Raw genomic sequence first — 19,678 nt, 5'->3', positions numbered from 1 at the left:
TTGTTATTTAACTCAAGGGAAAATATGAACATTAGTTCAGTCTTTCTGCTTGGCCAAATGAATTAGCATCATCTATACTTACCCCTCAACTGGGGTAGCTGAACTAAAAAATAGACATTTATTTGACATAGCATGGTCTCTATTCCTTGGTGTGCATGTTTCGTAAAACCTTTTGGACTGATGCTCTTCTTACAGCATGCTTTCTGTTTTCTACCCTCCAGTGTTCTCCACTGTGTACCGAGAGATATCCATGCTGTGGCTCATGTCTTTGTGTGCACTTATTTTGTTTATGTTCCAGACACTGGTCAAGAGAAGTTCTTTTGCCCTCCTCCTGTTGCTAAATGTGTCTTTTTCAGGTACTCAAGAACTCAGAAAGGATATTGATCTTGTGACCACCATGTGCGGTACATATTTTAGTGTCAATGTCATTTTTTTTTTTTTTTCTTTTTCTTTAGATAACAAAAACTTCATTAATCCAAGAAATGAAAAACAAAATTACAGGAAGAGGACAAAGCATCCTCCTTTGCAGCAAAAAGAAATAAAGTATTTACTTCTATGCTGCCTTCCAGTCGCTTTGGATATCAGACAGTGGAATACCCTTTAAAAACCCTGAAAGAATAAGCTCAAAATGCAGCCAAAAATGAAGCTTTCTCCTAAATCAAATGCATTGGGCTCTTCTGTTGTCTGACTATCTTGACATTCCTTTCAACCCTCAGAACCACAATATGGCAAAAGAAACACAAAACTATAACCTTTTCCTTTTTCCCTTCCTTCCAAAGCCCCAAACTGTATTGATATGAAATCATAACTCATGAGTAGTGCCCACCAAGCCTTACAACTGCAGGAAAACAAATTATTCCACAGTGCCCTTCCCACCAAACAATGTTAGGACAAGAAGCAAGACCTTGGGAAGATCCAAGTTGGAGACTACTTAAGAAGAATTGGATTGATAATTGCTGGGTTAAGTTAGTAGTTCATTATGTGTGTTTAGTATTAATTAGTATAGGATTATGTGTATTTGGGGGGTGGTTTGTAATATTTGTGTAAATTAGGGTTATTTTTGTAATGTGATGTAGTTTTAGAGGTTTTTATGTAATTTCATGTGAAGAGGTTTTCTTATAAATAGTATGTGAAAGCCATGTTGTAGGTAGTTATTGATGAATGTGAATTGGAATTGAACGTGAGTTCTCCCTGGTATTTCCTCTCTCCTCCCTTCTCTTTCCTTGCTCTCTCCTATTTCTTCTAAATACTCCCATGGCTGCAGAACCTTGATGCTGCCTCTGCATCATTTGGTATCAGAGCCCAACCACGATCTTTGTTCTTCCATTTCAGTTTACTCTTTCTCCCTCACTCTTCTCCTCTTCTCTTCTTCTCCCTTCTCTCTTTTTCTTTCTTTTCTCTGTTCTGATCTCTTGCTCTATCCTTAATTCCCTGTGGCCCAGCAGCATTCTGCCCTCTTTCTTCTTCTCTGTTTCTATTCTTCTTCCCTTCTTCTCCTCTTCTTCTATTTCTCTCCCCATAATTCCCTTAGTTCTCTCAGTTCTCTTTCCTTTCTTGTTTGCTGATCTGAACTCTCTTTTCTATTCTGAGTCTCTGTTCTTCTTCCTCTTCCCTCCTTCTCCCTTCAACATCATGATGAGGGGGAGGAATTACTTGGTTTTGAAGCATCATATTTAAGTATTATCGACTCTTTGATGTATTTGGCCATTTGTATAAGATCCGACATTGCATTTGCTGTAAATGTACTGGCAAGATATAGCTCTGCTCCTACTCGGCGACATTGGAATGGAATTAAGCACATTTTACGCTATTTGAGAGGTACATCTGATTTGGGTCTATTCTACTCATTTGATTTCAAATCCCAACTAGTAGGATATGCAGATGCTAAATATCTATCTGATCCTCACAATGTTAAATCTCAAATTAGATACGTATTTCTTTATGGAAAAACTGCTATATTTTGGAAATCAGTAAAGCAGACGATTACAGCAACATCCTCAAATCATTCTGAAATACTAGCTATCCATGAAGGTAGAAGAGAATGCGTGTGGCTCAGATCTATGATTTCTTATATCCAAGAAAATTATGGTCTTCAATTAATCAAGGGTATCCCAACAGTTTTATATGAAGACAATGCTGCATGTATAGCTTAACTAAAAGGAGGATACATAAAGGGTGACAATACAAAGCATATCTCTCCAAAATTCTTCTATACACATATGATGTTTAGCAGACCCGATCATATGATAATCTAGCCGATTTGTTCACCAAAGCTTTGCCTACTACAACATTCAAGAAATTGGTTCATCTCATCGGAATGAGACATCTTAAAGATCTTAGCATAATGAGTTAATATATAGGTGACGTCCAAGGGGGAGTGTTATGAAAATTATGAATGTCACCCCTTCATCTTCCACGCCTTCATCTTCCACCCTTTCATCTTCCATGTTGTAAGGTACAGAAAAATAATTGAAAGAGTAGGCATATAGAAAGGATAAGAGAAGAGGAGAGATTAAGAGAAAAGAATATTTTGTACAAGGCCGGTTCCAAATCATCTTGTAATTCCTCCCGAGATAGTGAAGTTTTTTATCCCATCCGCCCATGAAGTAGGCATAGCCAAACCACGTAAATTTCTGTCTCATCTCTAATTATTTTTCCGCATATTTTATAACATGTGTATGGTTGTATGGACATTGTGACATTTTTTTGTCAATGAAGGACCATTTTAATGCTCAATCATATTTCTTTCAAATTTTTAATCTTATGTCAAATGGCCTTCTTTTAACCAAGGTGTTAAATTTTGATTGAATCAAATTTTGAGCTCCAAATGTACGGAAATTTTGACGGAAATTTTGATTTCAATTTGAAAAATAACAAAAATAAGTAATGAAGCATGAAATTCTTAGTGAAACTTTAGAAATGGTTAGTAGACACAATAATGTAAGTTTTAGGACTAATATATTACAAGTTGAATACATGTATGTTGTGTATGAGGTGGAAAAGTTGTAATATAGTATGTGTATCAAATATATTTGTAAGATAATGTACATTAAGCATATTTAGTTAATACAAATGAAATTCATAAATCATTTAAATATTATTTAATATACAAATAATGATAATATAGACATGAATGGTTTAATAAAATGTTGCTGTAAGTTTATTTTTTCATATAATTTCAAAAGCATTTGTAATAATATTTTGTTTTGATGAATTAAATAAAATAAATTAAGAGAGAAATTTCACTTCACTCATAAATCTCTGAATTTTGAGGAAATTTCATTGTATAGTTAAAATTTCAACAAGTTTCACTGAAATTTCGAGATTTCAATAAATTTTGGTATGATTTGTTGAGATTTCGATGGAAATAATGCAAGACAAAATTCGATTTCCATTTTTTGATTTTGAGGGTGACGGAAATCGGAAATTTCAACGTAAATTTCGAAAATTTCATGGAAATTTAAGACCATGATTGCTGTTTCGATTTCGGGGGTGACGAAAACTGGAAATTTTGACAATTTTGTGGAAGTTTAAGACCATGCTTTTAACAAATTAACACTTGAGTTCTATTTTAATCAACGCTGTTGTGAATAATCAACATTCTTGTGAATGAATTATTCTATTATTTACTTTCATGTTCTAAAAGCAACGTAAATCCTATTCTAGCCTGTTTATTTCATTAACAGCTACATCATTTACATTGCCCAATATGAAGAGTTAGTGGAAAGAAAAACAGCAGGATAGTCTAGAAAACACTTGCATTTTTTCTGCGAATTGTTGCCATATATTTCTATTTGGTACCGATAAAGCTATGCTGTACCTCTTCTGACAATATATTATGTAAATCTGTAGTTGTAGGCTTATAGCTTTTTTGGAATCTGTGTTTGTTCATCTGATTTGTGTCTCTTTCGCCGTAGCAAGTATTGTGATTTCTGAACATGGGCAGCTTGCGAACTTGGGAGTTCTTACCATAAACAAGGATGTTCGGAGAAAAGAGGATCTACTAAACATCCCACTGCTGGATATTTGGCATGATTTGACCTCAAATCTTCATTGTAAAACATTGTGTGTTAAACCAGCAAGAGATGGGTGCTCAACTGGGGTTGCAAGGTTATGGTAGGTGTATATGTGTGTTTATCGCCATCATTCTATGTCATTGAATGGATGGAATATTAACATGCCCATATATGCTAAAGCCCGATCTTATTTTCAATCATATGTTTAAAATTTTTATGCTTATGCAGCTGTGCAGAGGACCTTTCAGTGTATGCAAAAGCATTGGAGGAGTGCGTTTTACAAATTCCTTCTAATAGTTTTTCAAAGGTATTCAATGGTTTTGTTTATGAGATTAAATGTCAATTAATTTGTTTTTATTTGATTGAAGTACCTATCTGTTTTATGCAATTAAATTCCTTCATATAATTTCATTTTTGAAATTTCTTTTATTTATGATTGTTCTAAAATATAATATTCAGTGGATTTATCTTCTATTGGTAACCAATAGTTGTACCATGATAACTACCATTGTTGAAGCCGGTGCTTCTGCATTAGGTTTAATAGTTCAAATTTGATGAATGTATGGGGGGTTCTTGACTTGGGAAGGAGTGTTGATGTTGCATGCATATAAAGGGAGTTATGGTTACTAAGGGGACTTCAAAGGCTTGTTGGAGGGAGAGAAAGAGGGGGGGATTGGCTAGCACAGCTGTTGAAAGACCTCAAAAAGGAGAAAAGTCATGACACAGCCATCGACTCAATTGGATGGCTATAGTCAGGATTCTAGAGACACTTGTTGCAAAATGACATGTGGTGGATATTTGAGCACCCTAAGGAGAGGTCAAGATTGTACAGGATCCTTTAAAGGATCCTGTTTTGAGCCGACTGTGCGAAAGATTTGTATAACATGCCAGGTCCAGGAATAGTTGGATATCCTATCACATATCCTCAATACCAGGTGTGCATGTGGTGGCTCCAACCTCCTGCAAAAGGGCAACTATGATAGGATTGATAATTGATTAATGATTACTTGAATGTTAGTCCAATATCGGGATAATTTCAAGATTGCAGCAAATTGTAAATTGCGGTATCTATAAAATGGTATCATTGTACTTTTTCTTATCTAATAATAATCAGCAGCTGAGGGTGTTAATTGTTGTTGTTAACTGAAGAATCTTAAGTAGTTGAACATTATGGAGATAAGGGAAGGAAATTATCCACTTTGTAATTATTCAAGTAATTGCATATAACAGCAGTTAATGGGGTAACTGAGAATTTTGTGTTTTTCAGGAATGTTTAGGACCTCTTTAGTGGTGAAAAGGGATGTTTTCCTAAAATTTCTGCATATAATCTTGTATGACTACAAAAACGTGAAAAAATTGTGGCATACTTTTAGTTATTTGGAAAATTAATATATGGAAAACAAAAACTGTTTTCATTGTTCAAGTTAATTTGTGTTTCTAAAGCATAGCATGTTAAAAGAATGGGTAATTTTATGATTACTTGGATTGTTCTTCATGTTGGAATGGTGATATTTCATGTGGATGTTAGTTATTAGTTTGATTATAATTATGTCATTAATATTAGTAGGTTTCTAGTTAATCAGTGTTATGCTCTGTTAAGATGACATTTCTCTGGATGGATGGGATTTGGTGATGGTGGATTCACTGAAGATTTTTAATGAGTTTTGTGGGGTTGGGGTTCTTGAGAAGAGTATTAATTCTGCAGTTATCCCTATGATGTCTAAGAACAAGGTGCTGGATTTTTGTCCTATTAACTTAGGAACTAATGTGTACAAGATTATTGCCAAGGTTCTTGGAGATAGGTTGAGTTTGGTGTTATATTATACATTTCATAATGTAGAGAACGAGAATGAATCAATTGGATATTCAATTGTGTATTCTTTACTTACTCAAATCCTTATTTAATATGTACATAGAGAATAAAATATGGAAAAACAGAAGAGGACAACTTGCAGTTGAGATGTGTAGTTTAGCTTTGGTGGGGGGTCTCAATTTATAGCCTCTGGCTTGTGGCAAGATCTCATGGTAGGTGGTGGTGGCTCACCCACCATGGTAGGTGGTGGTGGCTCACCTACCATGGTAGGTGGTTGTCATTCACCAACTGTGGACATTGTTCACACTGCTGGTTGTTATTCACCGACCGTAGCCGTCGTTCACACTGTAGGGATTTCTACACTCCTCAAGTTGGATCATAGATGTTGATCATATCCAACTTGCCAATGAAATCCTCAAAGAGTTTCCGAGGTAGTCCCTTGGTGAATGTGTCTGCAATCTGCTCCTTAGTAGGGACATATGTCATGCAAATAGTTCCTTCTTCCACCTTTTCCTTAATGAAGTGTCTGTCAACTTCCACGTGTTTGGTTCTGTCATGCTGGACAGGGTTGAGAGAGATACTGATAGTAACTCTAACTCAGCATGTAGTTCTTCCAATAGCCTCCACAACCATAATCCTTCACATATTCCCTGAGCAACAGCTCTGAATTCTGCTTCTGCACTGCTCCTTGCTGCAACATTTTGTTTCTTGCTTCTCCAAGTGACCAGGTTTCCCCATACAAAGGTGCAGTATCCAGTTGTTGATCTTCTATCCTCTGTAGAGCCAGCCCAATCAGCATCAGTGAATATTGTCACTTCCTTTTGTTCACTTCGCTTGAACAATTAGCCTTTCCCTGGAGATCCCTTTAGATATGTTAGGATCTTGAAGGCTGCTTCCTGGTTTGCTTCTTTTGGAGAAGCAAGAAACAAAATGTTGTAGCAAGGAGCAGTGCGGAGGCAGAATTCAGAGCTGTTGCTCAGGGAATATGTGAAGGATTATGGTTGCGGAGGCTATTGGAAGAACTACATGCTGAGTCAGAGTTACCTACCAAGCTGTATTGTGATAATAAGGCAGATATCAGTATCTCTCTCAACCCTGTTCAGCATGACAGAACCAAACATGTGGAAGTTGACAGACACTTCATTAAAGAAAAGGTGGAAGAAGGAACTATTTGCATGACATATGTCCCTACTAAGGAGCAGATTGCAGACACATTCACCAAGGGACTACCTCGGCTTCATGGATTTCATTGGCAAGTTGGATATGATCAACGTCTATGATCAACGGGAAGAATTTCCGAGAATGGGCCCAGTCCATGAAACTCACAGTCGACGGAAGAGGAAAGCCCGGGTATCCTACCGGCGACTCAAAGAAACCGGATTCAATGAATGCTGTGGCACTCCAGCAATGGAGATTGGAGAATTCCTTGATTACCTCGTGGCTTATCAACTCCATGAAGCCAACTATTGGGAAAAATATATGTTCCTGCCCACAGCAAAAGAGATGTGGGATGCAGTATAAGAAACCTAGTCTGACAAGGAGAATGCTTCCCAAGTCTTTGAACTTAAGACACGCCTATGGCAGATGAAACAAGGCGAGAGGGAGGTGACAGACTATTACATGGAGATGCTGGCACTATGGCAGCGAAGAAGAATGGCGCTGTGCTGAGGACAGTGCGTTGTTCAAGAAGAGATTAGAAAAGGAGAGAGTTTTTGAGTTCCTTGCAGGCCTTAATCGAGATTTAGATGATGTATGAAGAAGGATTCTCAGCCGCCGACCTCTACCATCCACTCGAGAAGTGTTTGCTGAAGTGAGGCGTGAAGAGGCAAGACGCAAAGTCATATTGAAGTCTTTGAACTTAAGACACGCTTGTGTGTTCATGATTGATTGCTTGCAATCTTGTACCAATTGCTGGTTAGTTTTGATTTGTGTTCAAATACTTATTTCCTGTCCTTATCTATAATCATTTCCAGTTGTTTCCAGCCATAATGCCTGGAGCTGCTGCTCTGTGGTCTGCCCTGTTCTTGGTGGTTGAATAATTCCTCCTAGGATGTTGGAAGCTCTGTTCTGTAGTCATAACAGCCGCTTGAAGTTCTGGATTTGAAAGGTCTGAAGTCTTGTAAGTTTTGATTTTTTGAAGTCCTTGTGTTGAATGTGCTGTTTTGTGCTAGTGTGTGCTGCCTAATGTCTTCTCAAGCTCCTTCTCAGGATAATTCAGCCATGGATATTGCCAACAGTAGTTGGGGCAGTTTTGGAGGACTAGGAGGAGGTTCAGATTGTGGCCGTCGCAGTGGTTGCATATTAGGATGAGGAGTTCATCATGGCAATCCTCACATTTGCACACATTACAGCAAGGAAAATCATTCCATTGATTGTTGTTGAGATCTCCTTGTGCCAATAATTATCTTGCGAAGGGTGACTCTACTATTGACACTTGAAATACAGCTAGCCACTCCACTAGAGAGTTGAGTGCATCACCCACCGTGTCTTGAGAGGAGTTTAGCAATCTATTTTGGATGGTTCAGCAACTGCAAACTCAATATGTTACATCTAGTGCTAGTGTGGCCCATTCAAGTACAGCTGGGCTTTTTGCCTATTCATCCTCCTCACCTTGGGTTATATATTCTCGTGCCTTATCCCATAAGACAGGTAGTCCTAATTGTTCAAGTCCTTGAACCCTAATACTATGTAGGCGAAGGTTACTCTTGCCGATGGTTTGGTTACACCGGTTTCTAGTTCTAGCAATATTCTTTCAATTCCTTCAATTCCTCTTTCATATGTAATATGTGCTTAAGTCTCATAAGTGTTCTATGACCTTCTTCCCATCTTATTATGTTATTTGGGATCTGTAGACTAAAAAGAGGATTGGAGAAGGGCTTGAGAAGGATGACCTATACTATTTTGATGGTGGTCATGATGGGTCCAATTCTTGTCATACATCTTCCATAATTTCTACTCACTGTGTTTCTTTTAATTAGTGGCACACTCTTTTGGTTCATCCATCCCTTCAAAAACTACAAATTTTTTCTTTGTTCAAATATGTTTCTCATTTTGAGTGTTCTACGTGTTAGTTTAGAAAGCATATTAGGACATATTTTCCATATATAGTTGAATCTCTTAGTAAATCATTGTTTTTCTTTTATTCATTTAGATATTTGGGGTACGTGTGAAGTCAAGAATTTGACTAGTCATCATTATTTTGTGTCCTTTATGGATGATTTTTCATGTATGGCTTATATCCATTTGTTAAACGATTTGTCTAAATTTTTGAATATATTTACTCAATTCTACCAAAAAATAAAAACACAGATTGGCTTTAGTATTCAAAGTTTTTAATCTAATAGCACACTTGAATTTGTTCCAAATGAGCTTCAATCTTTTTGCTTGGCCAAAGGGATTATTCATCAAATAGAAACAACAAGCCTTAAGTTCCACTAGGTGGGATTGGCTATATGAATCCTTTTCTGCCAATTCACACTATCAAGGTCCTTGGCTAACTAAGAGCTATTAGATCCTTTCTCAGTACCTCAGTCCAAGTTATTTTGGGTGTACCTGTACCCCTTCCACTACCATTAAAAATAACTAACTCGTTCCTCCTTATTGGAGCACTACTTTGCCTACTTTTCAAATGCTTAAACCATCTAACTCGCCCCTCTCTTATCTTATCTTCAACTGGTGCGATGCCTAACTTATTGCAAATATTCATTCCTTAGTTTATTCTTTAAAGTTATACCACTCGTCCACCTTAGCGGTCACATTTCTGTGACTTCTACTTTTTGGATATGTTGTTTCTTAGTTGCCCAAGGTTTTGATCCATATAACATCTTTGGCCGTAAATGTCCTATAAAACTTTCCTTGTAATTTTAAGGGTGTTCTATGATCACACAGCACTCCTCAAGAGATTAAATTGGATAATCAAGAGATTAATAGCACTGATAGATTTAGATATCTTGGATCTATTATGCAAGGTGAAGGGGAAATTAAAGAAGATGTAGTACATTGAATTAAGATATGTTTGGTAAAATGGAGTGCGTCAAATGTATTGTGTGATCGTAGAATACCCTTAAAATTAAAAGGAAAGATAAGACGACTATAAGGCCAACTATGCTTTAGGGTTCATTGGTTCAAAATGTTGGGTAGCTAAGAAACAACCTGTACAAAAAATGAAAATTGTTGAGACGTGTATGTTAAGGTGGGTGAGTGGTTTAACATTAAAAGATAAAGTAAGAAATGAACATATATACAATAATTTAGGCATAACACTGATTGAAAATAAGATAAGGGAGGGGCAACTTAGATGGTTTGAGCATTTGAAACGCAAGCCTATTAGAGCACCTATGAAGAGGGCTGAGTTAGTTATGATTTCTGGAATGAGAAGGGGCAGGGGTAGGCCTAAAATAACTTGGAATGAGGTTGTGAGGAAGGATTTAATAGCCCTTAATTTAATAGAAGAAAATGCTCAGGATCGGGTGAATTGGTGGAAAATGATCCATGTAGCCAACCCCACCTAGTAGGACTTAAGGCTTGTTGTTGTTGTTGTTATTGTTGTAAAATTGAAACCAAATTGAATTGAATTTGGTTCCAAAAACTTGAACCAAACCATACCATTTTAATTTCAGAACTTGTTTGGATGGTTAGATCGGTTTGAACCTCCCTTTGCACAGCCCTACAGGAGGATGTCATGCTTCACCACTAGAAAACTGTTACATAGAATTCTCTCCAAGAGTCCAAAATAAGGGCAGAATGAATTTTTTATATCAAAGATATCACTAGTCTACAAAATTTTGGGTTATTAATGTAGGTTTATAATTTCTAGATAATTAGTGGAGTATTTTAGAGTAATTACTGTTGGGTTATTCTCTGCTGTAAGTTCCCATTAATATAGTTTGATACTGATCACAATATTGTGGCAGTGAACCAGAACATGTATTTTGTCTTTTGAGCCTTTTTTTTGGATTCTAATCTATGTTGAGATTAATTGTATTTATTGTCTGGGGTTCTTTATTATTAGGATATAATATCAACTAGCTTTTGGTCCAAGCAAAGTAGAAACCTGTATGTATCGTTGTAATAACCCTCATGTGGGCTATAGTGATTTTTGAATGGGCAGAAACTGAGCTCATGACTTACTCTTATTGGAAGTAATTGGGTTTCCTTAGGCAATGTTGCTTTCCTTTTTTTTATTTCTCTATATTTCTTGTATAATCTTGTCTTCTTTCCAGTGACACTCTCTCTGCGCGTATAATCATCTTAAAGCCTTCCTATGCAAAACAAACCTTAACAAGCTTCCCACATTAGATTCTCTCTCTCTCTCTCTCTCTCTGAAGTTTTGGCCCACTCAACTTGTGGAAGTTCCTTTAAGTAGTGGTATTCTATTGCTTCCTGTAAAATGATGCTATTCAAACAAAACATTACCATCACATAGCAAAGTTTGGTATTCCTTCTCTATAGCCTGGTGAATGTCATGTAAGTTCATGAAAGTGCACCATATTTGTTGGTGATATGAGAGTTTCAAAGATGCTGCCATTATTCAGTTTTGAGCAGCTGTTTTTCCTTTTTATGGAGGTCTATTGTAATAGTAAAGGCCTGAGCTCCTCAGCCTCCTATGGCTGTAAGAAATTTTGGCATCCGGTTCCCTTTATTAGGTTGATCCTAATCTGGAATGTTCCCATATCCAACCCATTAATAATGAATGCTACCCAATGGCATCCACAAAGGAAGAGGTTTACAACCTCTGCTCTATCCAAGAATCATTGTCAACACAGTTCAAGAAAGGAGACTATTTCACCCTCTACTCCAGTTTGGGTATTAGCTGATAAGTACTCAATGCCAATCAAAGTTATTGCATTCTTTGACACAAGAGCAGCATGTAGCTTCCTGAAGCCAAGCATTCTTCTGAAAGATCAATCGAAGCCATGTAATCAAGGTTTCAAAGCGGAAAATGGAGAACATTCTTAGGTCAAATTAAATACTATACCAATTAATATTAAGCTTCATTAAAAATGCTTAATCAAGGCTAAATTATTTGGGTCAAACCTTCCAAACAAAGATCTATTCATTGGGTTCGACATTATCTAGCACTTAAATAAGGTCCAGTGGACAAAACAAGGATTAAAGTTCAAGTCATATCTGTTGCAATGGACTAGGAACCCTAATCTCTTTCAAATCATCCAGTCCTTGGAAAATATTAAGCCCTGTTAATCCAAGGAAACTATGCGGATAGCCACAGTGAATTTTTAAAGAAATGTTCAAATCCATTTTGGAAGAATACAGATTTCTTTGTTAGCCTTCCCTTTAAGAAGAATGAAGATATCAACCCGACAAAGGCAAGCCATAAGGGAATGAATCCAAAACACTATTCTTTAACCCATAATGAGCTAACCCAACTGCAAGAAGGACTTATCGAGCCAAAAAATTTACAATGGGCTTGCGAGGCTTTCAATGTAAACGAGAGGGTTAAACAAGCTCGGGGAAAACTTATACTCGTCATAAATTATCGGCCCATCAACCATTTTCTTCCTAATGACTCATTACCAAACCGGGTTAGCTTATTCTCACAATTATCAAAGGCCTTCTCAAAATTTTACTTGAAAGCAGACTCTTGGCAATTGGGCATCCATCCAGATGATAGACCCAAGACGGCTTTTTGCATACCCAGTTTCCACTACCAATGGATTGCATTGCCATTTGGGCTTAAGGTGGCCCCATCCATCTTCCAAGGGGCAATGATTAAGATCTTCCAACCTATTCTCCATCATGTTCTGATCAACGTTGATGATATTCTGCTGTTTTCAAAGGATACAACATCCCATGCTAAGCTCCTAAATCAATTCATGGAGATTGTTGTATATTATGTAATTATGCTGTTAGAAAAGAAGATGATAATTGGTGTTGGAGCAACTAATTTCTTTGGGATGAAGTAAGTCAAGTATGAACTACAACCACACATTGCAACATAGTTGAGCACTTTTCTAGACACTCAGATGACGACAAAGCAACTGCAACAATTTCTTGGTGTTGTCAATTACATGGTAGACTATTCCAACGCTGGTAGTCAATAAGGCGCCACTGCATCAGCTATTGAAAAAGAAAGATGTGCCCCTATGGGAATCCAGACACACTGAAGTGATAAGGTCGCTTAAAGGTATAGCTATCCAATTGCCACCTCTCTAGATTCTTGAAAAGTGAAAAAAAATCTTGCAAACTGATGCAAGTGACAAATACTGCGGTGTAGCTTTAGCTGAAGAAAAAGAAGATGGGGCTAGGTACGTATATGGATACAAGAGTGGAGCATTCAAAGAATCTAAAATGCATTATCACTCCACGTTCAAAGAGATCTTGGGAGTAAAAAGGGGGATTGAAAAATTTGAGTTCCATCTAATCAGACATACTTTTACAGTAGAAATGGATGTCATTTTTCCAAAGATGTTACAATTCAAAAAAAAGATTTCTCGCAAGGCCAACTTCTTAGATGGGCTAAGGGTTCTTACAATATGAATTTGAGGTGAAGCACGTCAAAGGAAAACACAACATCCTTAGTGACTTCCTTTCGGGACCAACCTCCAAGTTCTTTTCTTCATGGCATCTTCATCTTCGTCAAGCTCATCCAGTTTCCCAAAATGAATCTCAAGTGTCCCCAATGATATCCAGGACAACATTCTTTGTCATACCATTGATAAGGGAAACACCAAAGTGATACAAGGGCCCCATTCCATTGTTCTTTCTAACTATGGCCTGGTTGACACCCCACTTAAGTATCTTGACTAGCACCCCCTTTATCCCTAACTCAATAGTCTTTGGGTACCCACCTTATCCAATATTAATTTCCCTAAAGAGGCCTTCCTTCTCCTTTGGTATCTTGCTAGATCATACTGTATTGCTATGGTCCTGCACAAGCCATAGACATATACTTTCATCCCAAACAGAAGGCAAAGGCCCCAACAGTACAACTATCTAAAAGATTGGTTTCTATTTTTTAGAACTGAGGAAGAGTGGGTGAATTGGCTTGATTTCATGATAGGATTTCCATATTTACTGGTCACTTTCCATCTCAAGGACAAAGTCCAAACTCAAGGAGGGAAGAGATACATCAACATCTTCCCCATATGTGAAAGGATAATAAGTTTCAAAGAAAATCCATTTCCAGATCCTCACCTATCAGCTTCCCACTGGGTTGAAACGAGAAAGAGTATGTGTTATTTTAATAATATTGATCCAGAAGAGCTACCACAAGACTTGTTCAACCCAATGTATTACCAAGATGATGGAAGAGCCAAAGCCACCCATTATGCAGTCTTGTTCTCCAACTTCTATAAAACCTATATAACAAACAGGTTGACGCTATATTATGTGGACCAAACCAGCAATAATGGAACTATAGACAACCTTGAAGTCATGATCTTCTATCCTGCAGAGGAATACAAGGCAAGATATGATCTATAAGATGTCACGATAGCACTAGCTTAGCTCTTTGTTCTCTTTCGTCTTGATCACATGTTATGAATGCTTCTGTCTTGTCTACCTCAACTTTATGTCATTTGTATTGTATTGTCAGCTTTAGCTTTTAAAAAATACCTTTAGAAAAGTAGCCTTAGTCACATGTATTGTAACGGAATATGCTAGCATATTCCTTTTCTCCATTCTATATAAGGAGTCTTCAAAGGGTCTCTTGTAATACCTTCCCCTCTCGTCTTCTATTCAGTTTGTTCAATTAATAAAATATATCTCAGTGTGTTTCTTGTTCTATTCTTGTTTTATTATTTCTTATTATCAATCCTACACTAAGTGCCCAATTGGTATCAAAGTCATGGCTGCTTAAAGACTCCTTCAGAGCCTCCATCACTCCTTGACTGATGGGTCTCTTCGCCCACAACAAAGGTTATTGTTCTAGCAACCAGTTTGGTCATGACCATGTTGCTGATGTTTTGTGCATCATTGGTGAGGTCATCACATATTATTTAATTTGGGGCAGTTCCTGCTGGAATTGTTAATTTGGGCTCAGAACCTGTTTTCGACGTGTTTGGCAGATGGTGAGATGTTGTGGTGCAAACCAAATTTAGATATTTAATGACTTCAAGGCCATCTAGTTCCCATTGTCCTGTTGTCCCGCTATCCAACATTTCATTAATTTACTTTTTTTTTATTGTCTTATATCATGTTAGATTTTATACTGATACATGTAAGTGCTATTTTTTGTGTTTTTATTATGAGAAAATGTGTAAATTTATGGACCCACTTAAATAATAATTTATGCAGTAATAGATACATCTTCAAATTTTTATAGTTAAATAATCTATAATATGCTTTTTTAAAATTACATACAGGCACATGGAGCTATTGAGATGCCGAACCCTCCTCCAGATCTTCTAATATTTGAACCTTTTATTGAGACTGATGAAATAGTTGTCTCAGCCAAATCTACAAATGAAAATGCATGTCACCTTATGTGGGAAGGGCATAGTAGATGGGTAGAAGTAACTGTTGGTGTCGTGGGAAAGCGTGGATCAATGCACTCCTTGAGCCCTAGTGTTACTGTAAAAGAAAATGGTGATATTTTATCCCTTGAGGAGAAATTCCAAGGTATGTCTTCACTTGCTGTTGTTTATTGGCGCACAGATCATCAAGGAATCTTGTTCAGGGTTCTGTTTAATTCTAGTCAATGCATGCTCTCAATGTGAAAACTAATGATGGTGGTGTCCTATCATTATTGGCTTGAGGATTTTTGTCTGTGTGAACAGATGGAAATAGAAAGAAAGAAGACCACAAAAATTGAATGGAATTGTGCATAGGATGCCACATGCCCATCCCCATTCATAATTATTATTTGTTCATAACTTGCATTTAAGTGCTATTGACCCTTCCAAGATCACTTCTCTTACTCTTCAGAAACTTATTTTGACATTTTAGGAAAGACATCTTACAAGTTTTCTCATCCCTATTATTTTACTGCTAAGAACTTATCCCTTTCAATCCCCCTTTCCCCTGGGGCACCCCAAATCCCCCAGCAAAAGAAAAAAAGAACAATGTGAAGTAATGAAATATGATATGAAATTTTCTAGTCAGCGCCTGTTGTTTCATTGTATAATATTCAAATTTAACTAGTTTTTGTTTTCTGAATTGTAAAGTCTGTTGAAAATTATATTTCCAATTCTTTTCTGGGAAAGAACATTTTATATCCTAATGTTGATTCTATTTTCTTGACAGGTGGGACTGGCATCAATCTGACCCCACCCCCGTCATCAATAATTAGGTTTGTCAAGAACCAACACTATAAAATATGAAGTCCTAGTTTGATGAGCAGTTCCTGTTATAAATGATTAGTCTTCTTGGGCTTTCTTTTTTCTTTGGTCTTTTTATAGGCATCTGTAGCTGGGTAAGGTTAAAAATCCTTGGTCTGTGTTTAGCAAAGGGTGATTTTGTGGTGCTGATGTTGCTAGTATGGTGTATTGAGGCTGAATCAAATGAATTTTATTTAATCATTTGTCAATGTAGCTCTTATATAAGTGCTATCTTGGAGTAAAATTTTGGATGGCTGTCTTTTTCTCACTTTTGTATTCAGATTGAAGGTAGATCTGTTTATAACGAAAATTTCATTAAATCCTCATTATTGTGTAAATGCTTGTTTCTATGCTGTCTCGCTCTTGTCTGCTTCTCAAATGTTTCTTTCTTTCTTAAATCAGCAATGAGACCTTGGAGATCTGTAAACAGCGTATAGAACTAATAGCAAACACTCTGCAATTAGAAGGATTGTCACGTATTGATGCGTTTGTTAACGTCGACAGTGGAGAGGTGCTGATCTCTTGTTTCTGTAGAACACATTGCGCTCCTTTTTTATTAACTCGATTGCACACAGCTGCCCCACCCCCCTTTTTTCTATGAAGTTAGTGAAATTAGTATTTAAGTAGCTTGTTGGTATGAAATTATTCTTGGCAATACTAAACAATCCAACTTATTTTCCCAAATTTCGCAAGAGTAGCGTTGGACACATGCAGCATTCTTGGATTTATAAAATTATATGTTTCATATACATAATGTGTGCCCTAGAAGCCATATTATGTATTTTATCATGTTTGCAAAACAAAATGGGTGGGGAATGAAATGGAGTAAAAAGTTGAATGAAGACATCTAGAGATAGAGTGACAAATTCCATTTTCCATTCCTATGTACCAAACATATAATTAAAATAGTCTCTCTTGATCCTTAAATAAGTGGTGTTTTTTTTTTTTTTTTTTTTTTTTTAAGGCAATTGTTTTATTTGGAGGTAAATTTTGTGGGAACTGACCTCTTGGTACGTTGTGGTTGATTTGATTTTATGTAGGTGCTGGTTATAGAGGTTAACACTGTGCCTGGATTGACACCTTCTACAGTCTTGATTCATCAGGTAGTGATGAGATTTCTTATCTTCAAAACATAGCATGCACTTCTAAATTTATTCGGTGACCCAATGTAACTCGAAATTGGCCCATTTATTTTGTATGTCGCTGAGAAACACAAATTCATCTATGTACATGGAGAATAAAGATGTAGTGGAAGTAGAAATATGGTTATCATGGGATTCAAACAATATACCCTTTAAGAAATTCCATGGGCTAATAAACTAGTTCAAATCCTATATAAAGGCACAAATGATTCTGTTGGGACATCAAATGCTTGCATATCCTGGTTTGCAACTCTATATTTGCTAAGCTTGGTCTTTGTTTCACAGGCACTAGGAGAGCAGCCTCCATTGTATCCACACCAATTCTTTCGGATGCTGCTTGATTTGGCAAGAGAAAGATGTATCTGATAGTCGTAAAAAATATATGTTTGTTGTATTCTTAAAAGAACTGTGGCTTGTACATTGTTCTCAAATGTGTGTATGAGAGAGGGAGAGAGACTAAAGTTTTGTATAAATAATGTTTGGAAAGTTGGCTCTTGCATTGTACAAAGGGTTAACACATGCAAATCATGTTGTCAATAGAATGAAAATGTATGTTTTATGACCCATTACTAGTATTTGAGGGTGATATAACTCAAGAGCAACAATTTTGTGCCATAGAGGGTTTTGATCCAATGCATTAAGCCCAATTTGCTTAACTGATGGAAGGTGGTTGTTGCCGGATGTAAGACTTGATTAAAGACCAGCAGGCAGAGGCAACTGTTATTTGTCATAGATACTATTTCATTATACACTGATTAGCTAGACCTTCGACCTTCTAGGAAGTATTCGTGCGCTTCATTCTAATTGCTTGTCCTTAGCTATAATGAGTTGTACATGTGTTCTTGTGTTGGGTCAAAGCGAACTCATTCGATTGAAGAGAACACAGAGGGGACCTTCCTTACTGGTGTAAGATGGGATCTTATCCAACCACTATGCTCGAAATTCTAACCATAAAAAAATCTGAAAAAAAAATGAGGGGAAGGGGGGGACTAATAGTAACAAATAGATGTTTTCTTTATATCATTGATTTAGAATCAGTCAACCACATCCTTCTCCATTACTCCTGGATAAGAAATCTATGGAACATGGCTTTGTTCTTAATTGGATGTTAGTGAATTACTACAAATTTCATGTGGGGAGATTTGAGCTTGAAAAGGCACTAGAGCCACCAAGGGGAAGTGAGTCTTTGAATCTCCTTCCTCACTATTTTTTGGTTGCTTGAAAAGAAAAAAAATAAGCGTTCAAAGATTCAATCTTTCTACTTTCAAATTTGCAAAAAAAAAAGTAGTGAATTGTTAATGTTTCCAAATGGCATAATAGGCAAATTGTGAATGAGCATAATGTAATTCTTGATGTATGACACTCTACAAAGTGGATGAATTTTTATACCTTGGTTTGGCATCCTGTTAATCCCCAACCAATAAAAGTTTCTCTTTATTGACTGAAAAAAGATGTTGTTTTGATTGGGACTAGACGCTTATAAAGTGAAGAATGACAATATTTCCTTTACCTTCTTGAGATCTTAAATTTTCCACTTGCTCGCCTTTTCGAGCCTAGTGTTTGATTCTTTTATTAATTAACCTAACCAATGGTCATAGACCCTTGGTTCTTAATGTAGTTTTGATGACTATGGATATACCTAAAGTGAAAGAACAACCATTTTTTTTTTCTCTACCCTCTTATGATCTTAAAATTTCTACTTCTTGCCCCCTTTAAGCCTAATGCATAATCTTTCATATCTGTAGTAAGAACTCATCATTATTAAAGTAAGGGTTACCCATATATGAAAATTGAGAGAAATGAGATCAAAGGAAGTTGTATAAGTAAAAATTTAGTATCAAGGTTGAACCTGATTGAGATTTTTAGACTAATAATATTGTAGGAAAATTTTAGTCAATAACTAACTATCGAACAACTCTAATAAATCTATGTTAGCATACACTGGAAATGCTTGCCAAGGCCCATGGGAACATTGTCAGACCTCTTAAACAAAATCTAGACAATTTCTAAGTATAGCGTCTTAACAGAATTATAGTTGGCCAACAATTGTTTGATTAAGTTTTTATATATATCTTAAGTATAGGAGTTATAACTTATTGAGCATTATTTATATGCCTTCTCTTTCTATAGTCAGTGTATTTGCATCTTACCTATAGGATGAAATCCCTAACTTCTATTGCTTTGTTAATGATGAGGTGGAACTCAACATGAAGATGCATCATTTTTTTTTTCTTTTCTTACCTTCAAAAATTTTAAAAATATAATCATATGGCTACACAAATTGAGTCTAGAATTATATTTCCTTTTAAAATCAAGTCAAATGATTACCTGCCACATTAGTGTTGTAGCATAATGCCTGTAGAAAAGGAGTCAATATTATTATGGTATATTTTTTGGCAAATAAAAAAATGAAAGGTGTAAATAATGGGA

General features: G+C 36.4%; 1 protein-coding gene across 3 annotated transcripts in view; it reads left to right on the top strand.

Annotated features, from left to right (window-relative positions):
* LOC131160433 (uncharacterized) overlaps positions 1-17,814 on the top strand; it is a 140,861-nt gene extending 123,047 nt beyond the window's left edge. For all 3 annotated transcript variants that reach the window (XM_058116113.1, XM_058116112.1, XM_058116111.1), the window contains 7 exons: positions 3,947-4,116; positions 4,245-4,323; positions 15,153-15,408; positions 16,033-16,078; positions 16,509-16,617; positions 17,147-17,209; positions 17,534-17,814. In XM_058116113.1, the coding sequence (XP_057972096.1) occupies positions 3,947-4,116; positions 4,245-4,323; positions 15,153-15,408; positions 16,033-16,078; positions 16,509-16,617; positions 17,147-17,209; positions 17,534-17,614 (804 nt within the window). In that variant the 3' untranslated portion in view covers positions 17,615-17,814. The remainder of the gene's footprint in view (positions 1-3,946; positions 4,117-4,244; positions 4,324-15,152; positions 15,409-16,032; positions 16,079-16,508; positions 16,618-17,146; positions 17,210-17,533) is intronic.
* The last annotated feature ends 1,864 nt before the right edge of the window (positions 17,815-19,678 follow it).

Source organism: Malania oleifera, chromosome 7 (assembly GCF_029873635.1).
Source record: "Malania oleifera isolate guangnan ecotype guangnan chromosome 7, ASM2987363v1, whole genome shotgun sequence".
NCBI classification, from domain to species: Eukaryota; Viridiplantae; Streptophyta; class Magnoliopsida; order Santalales; family Ximeniaceae; genus Malania; species Malania oleifera.
This window is presented reverse-complemented; position numbering and strand designations above follow the sequence as displayed.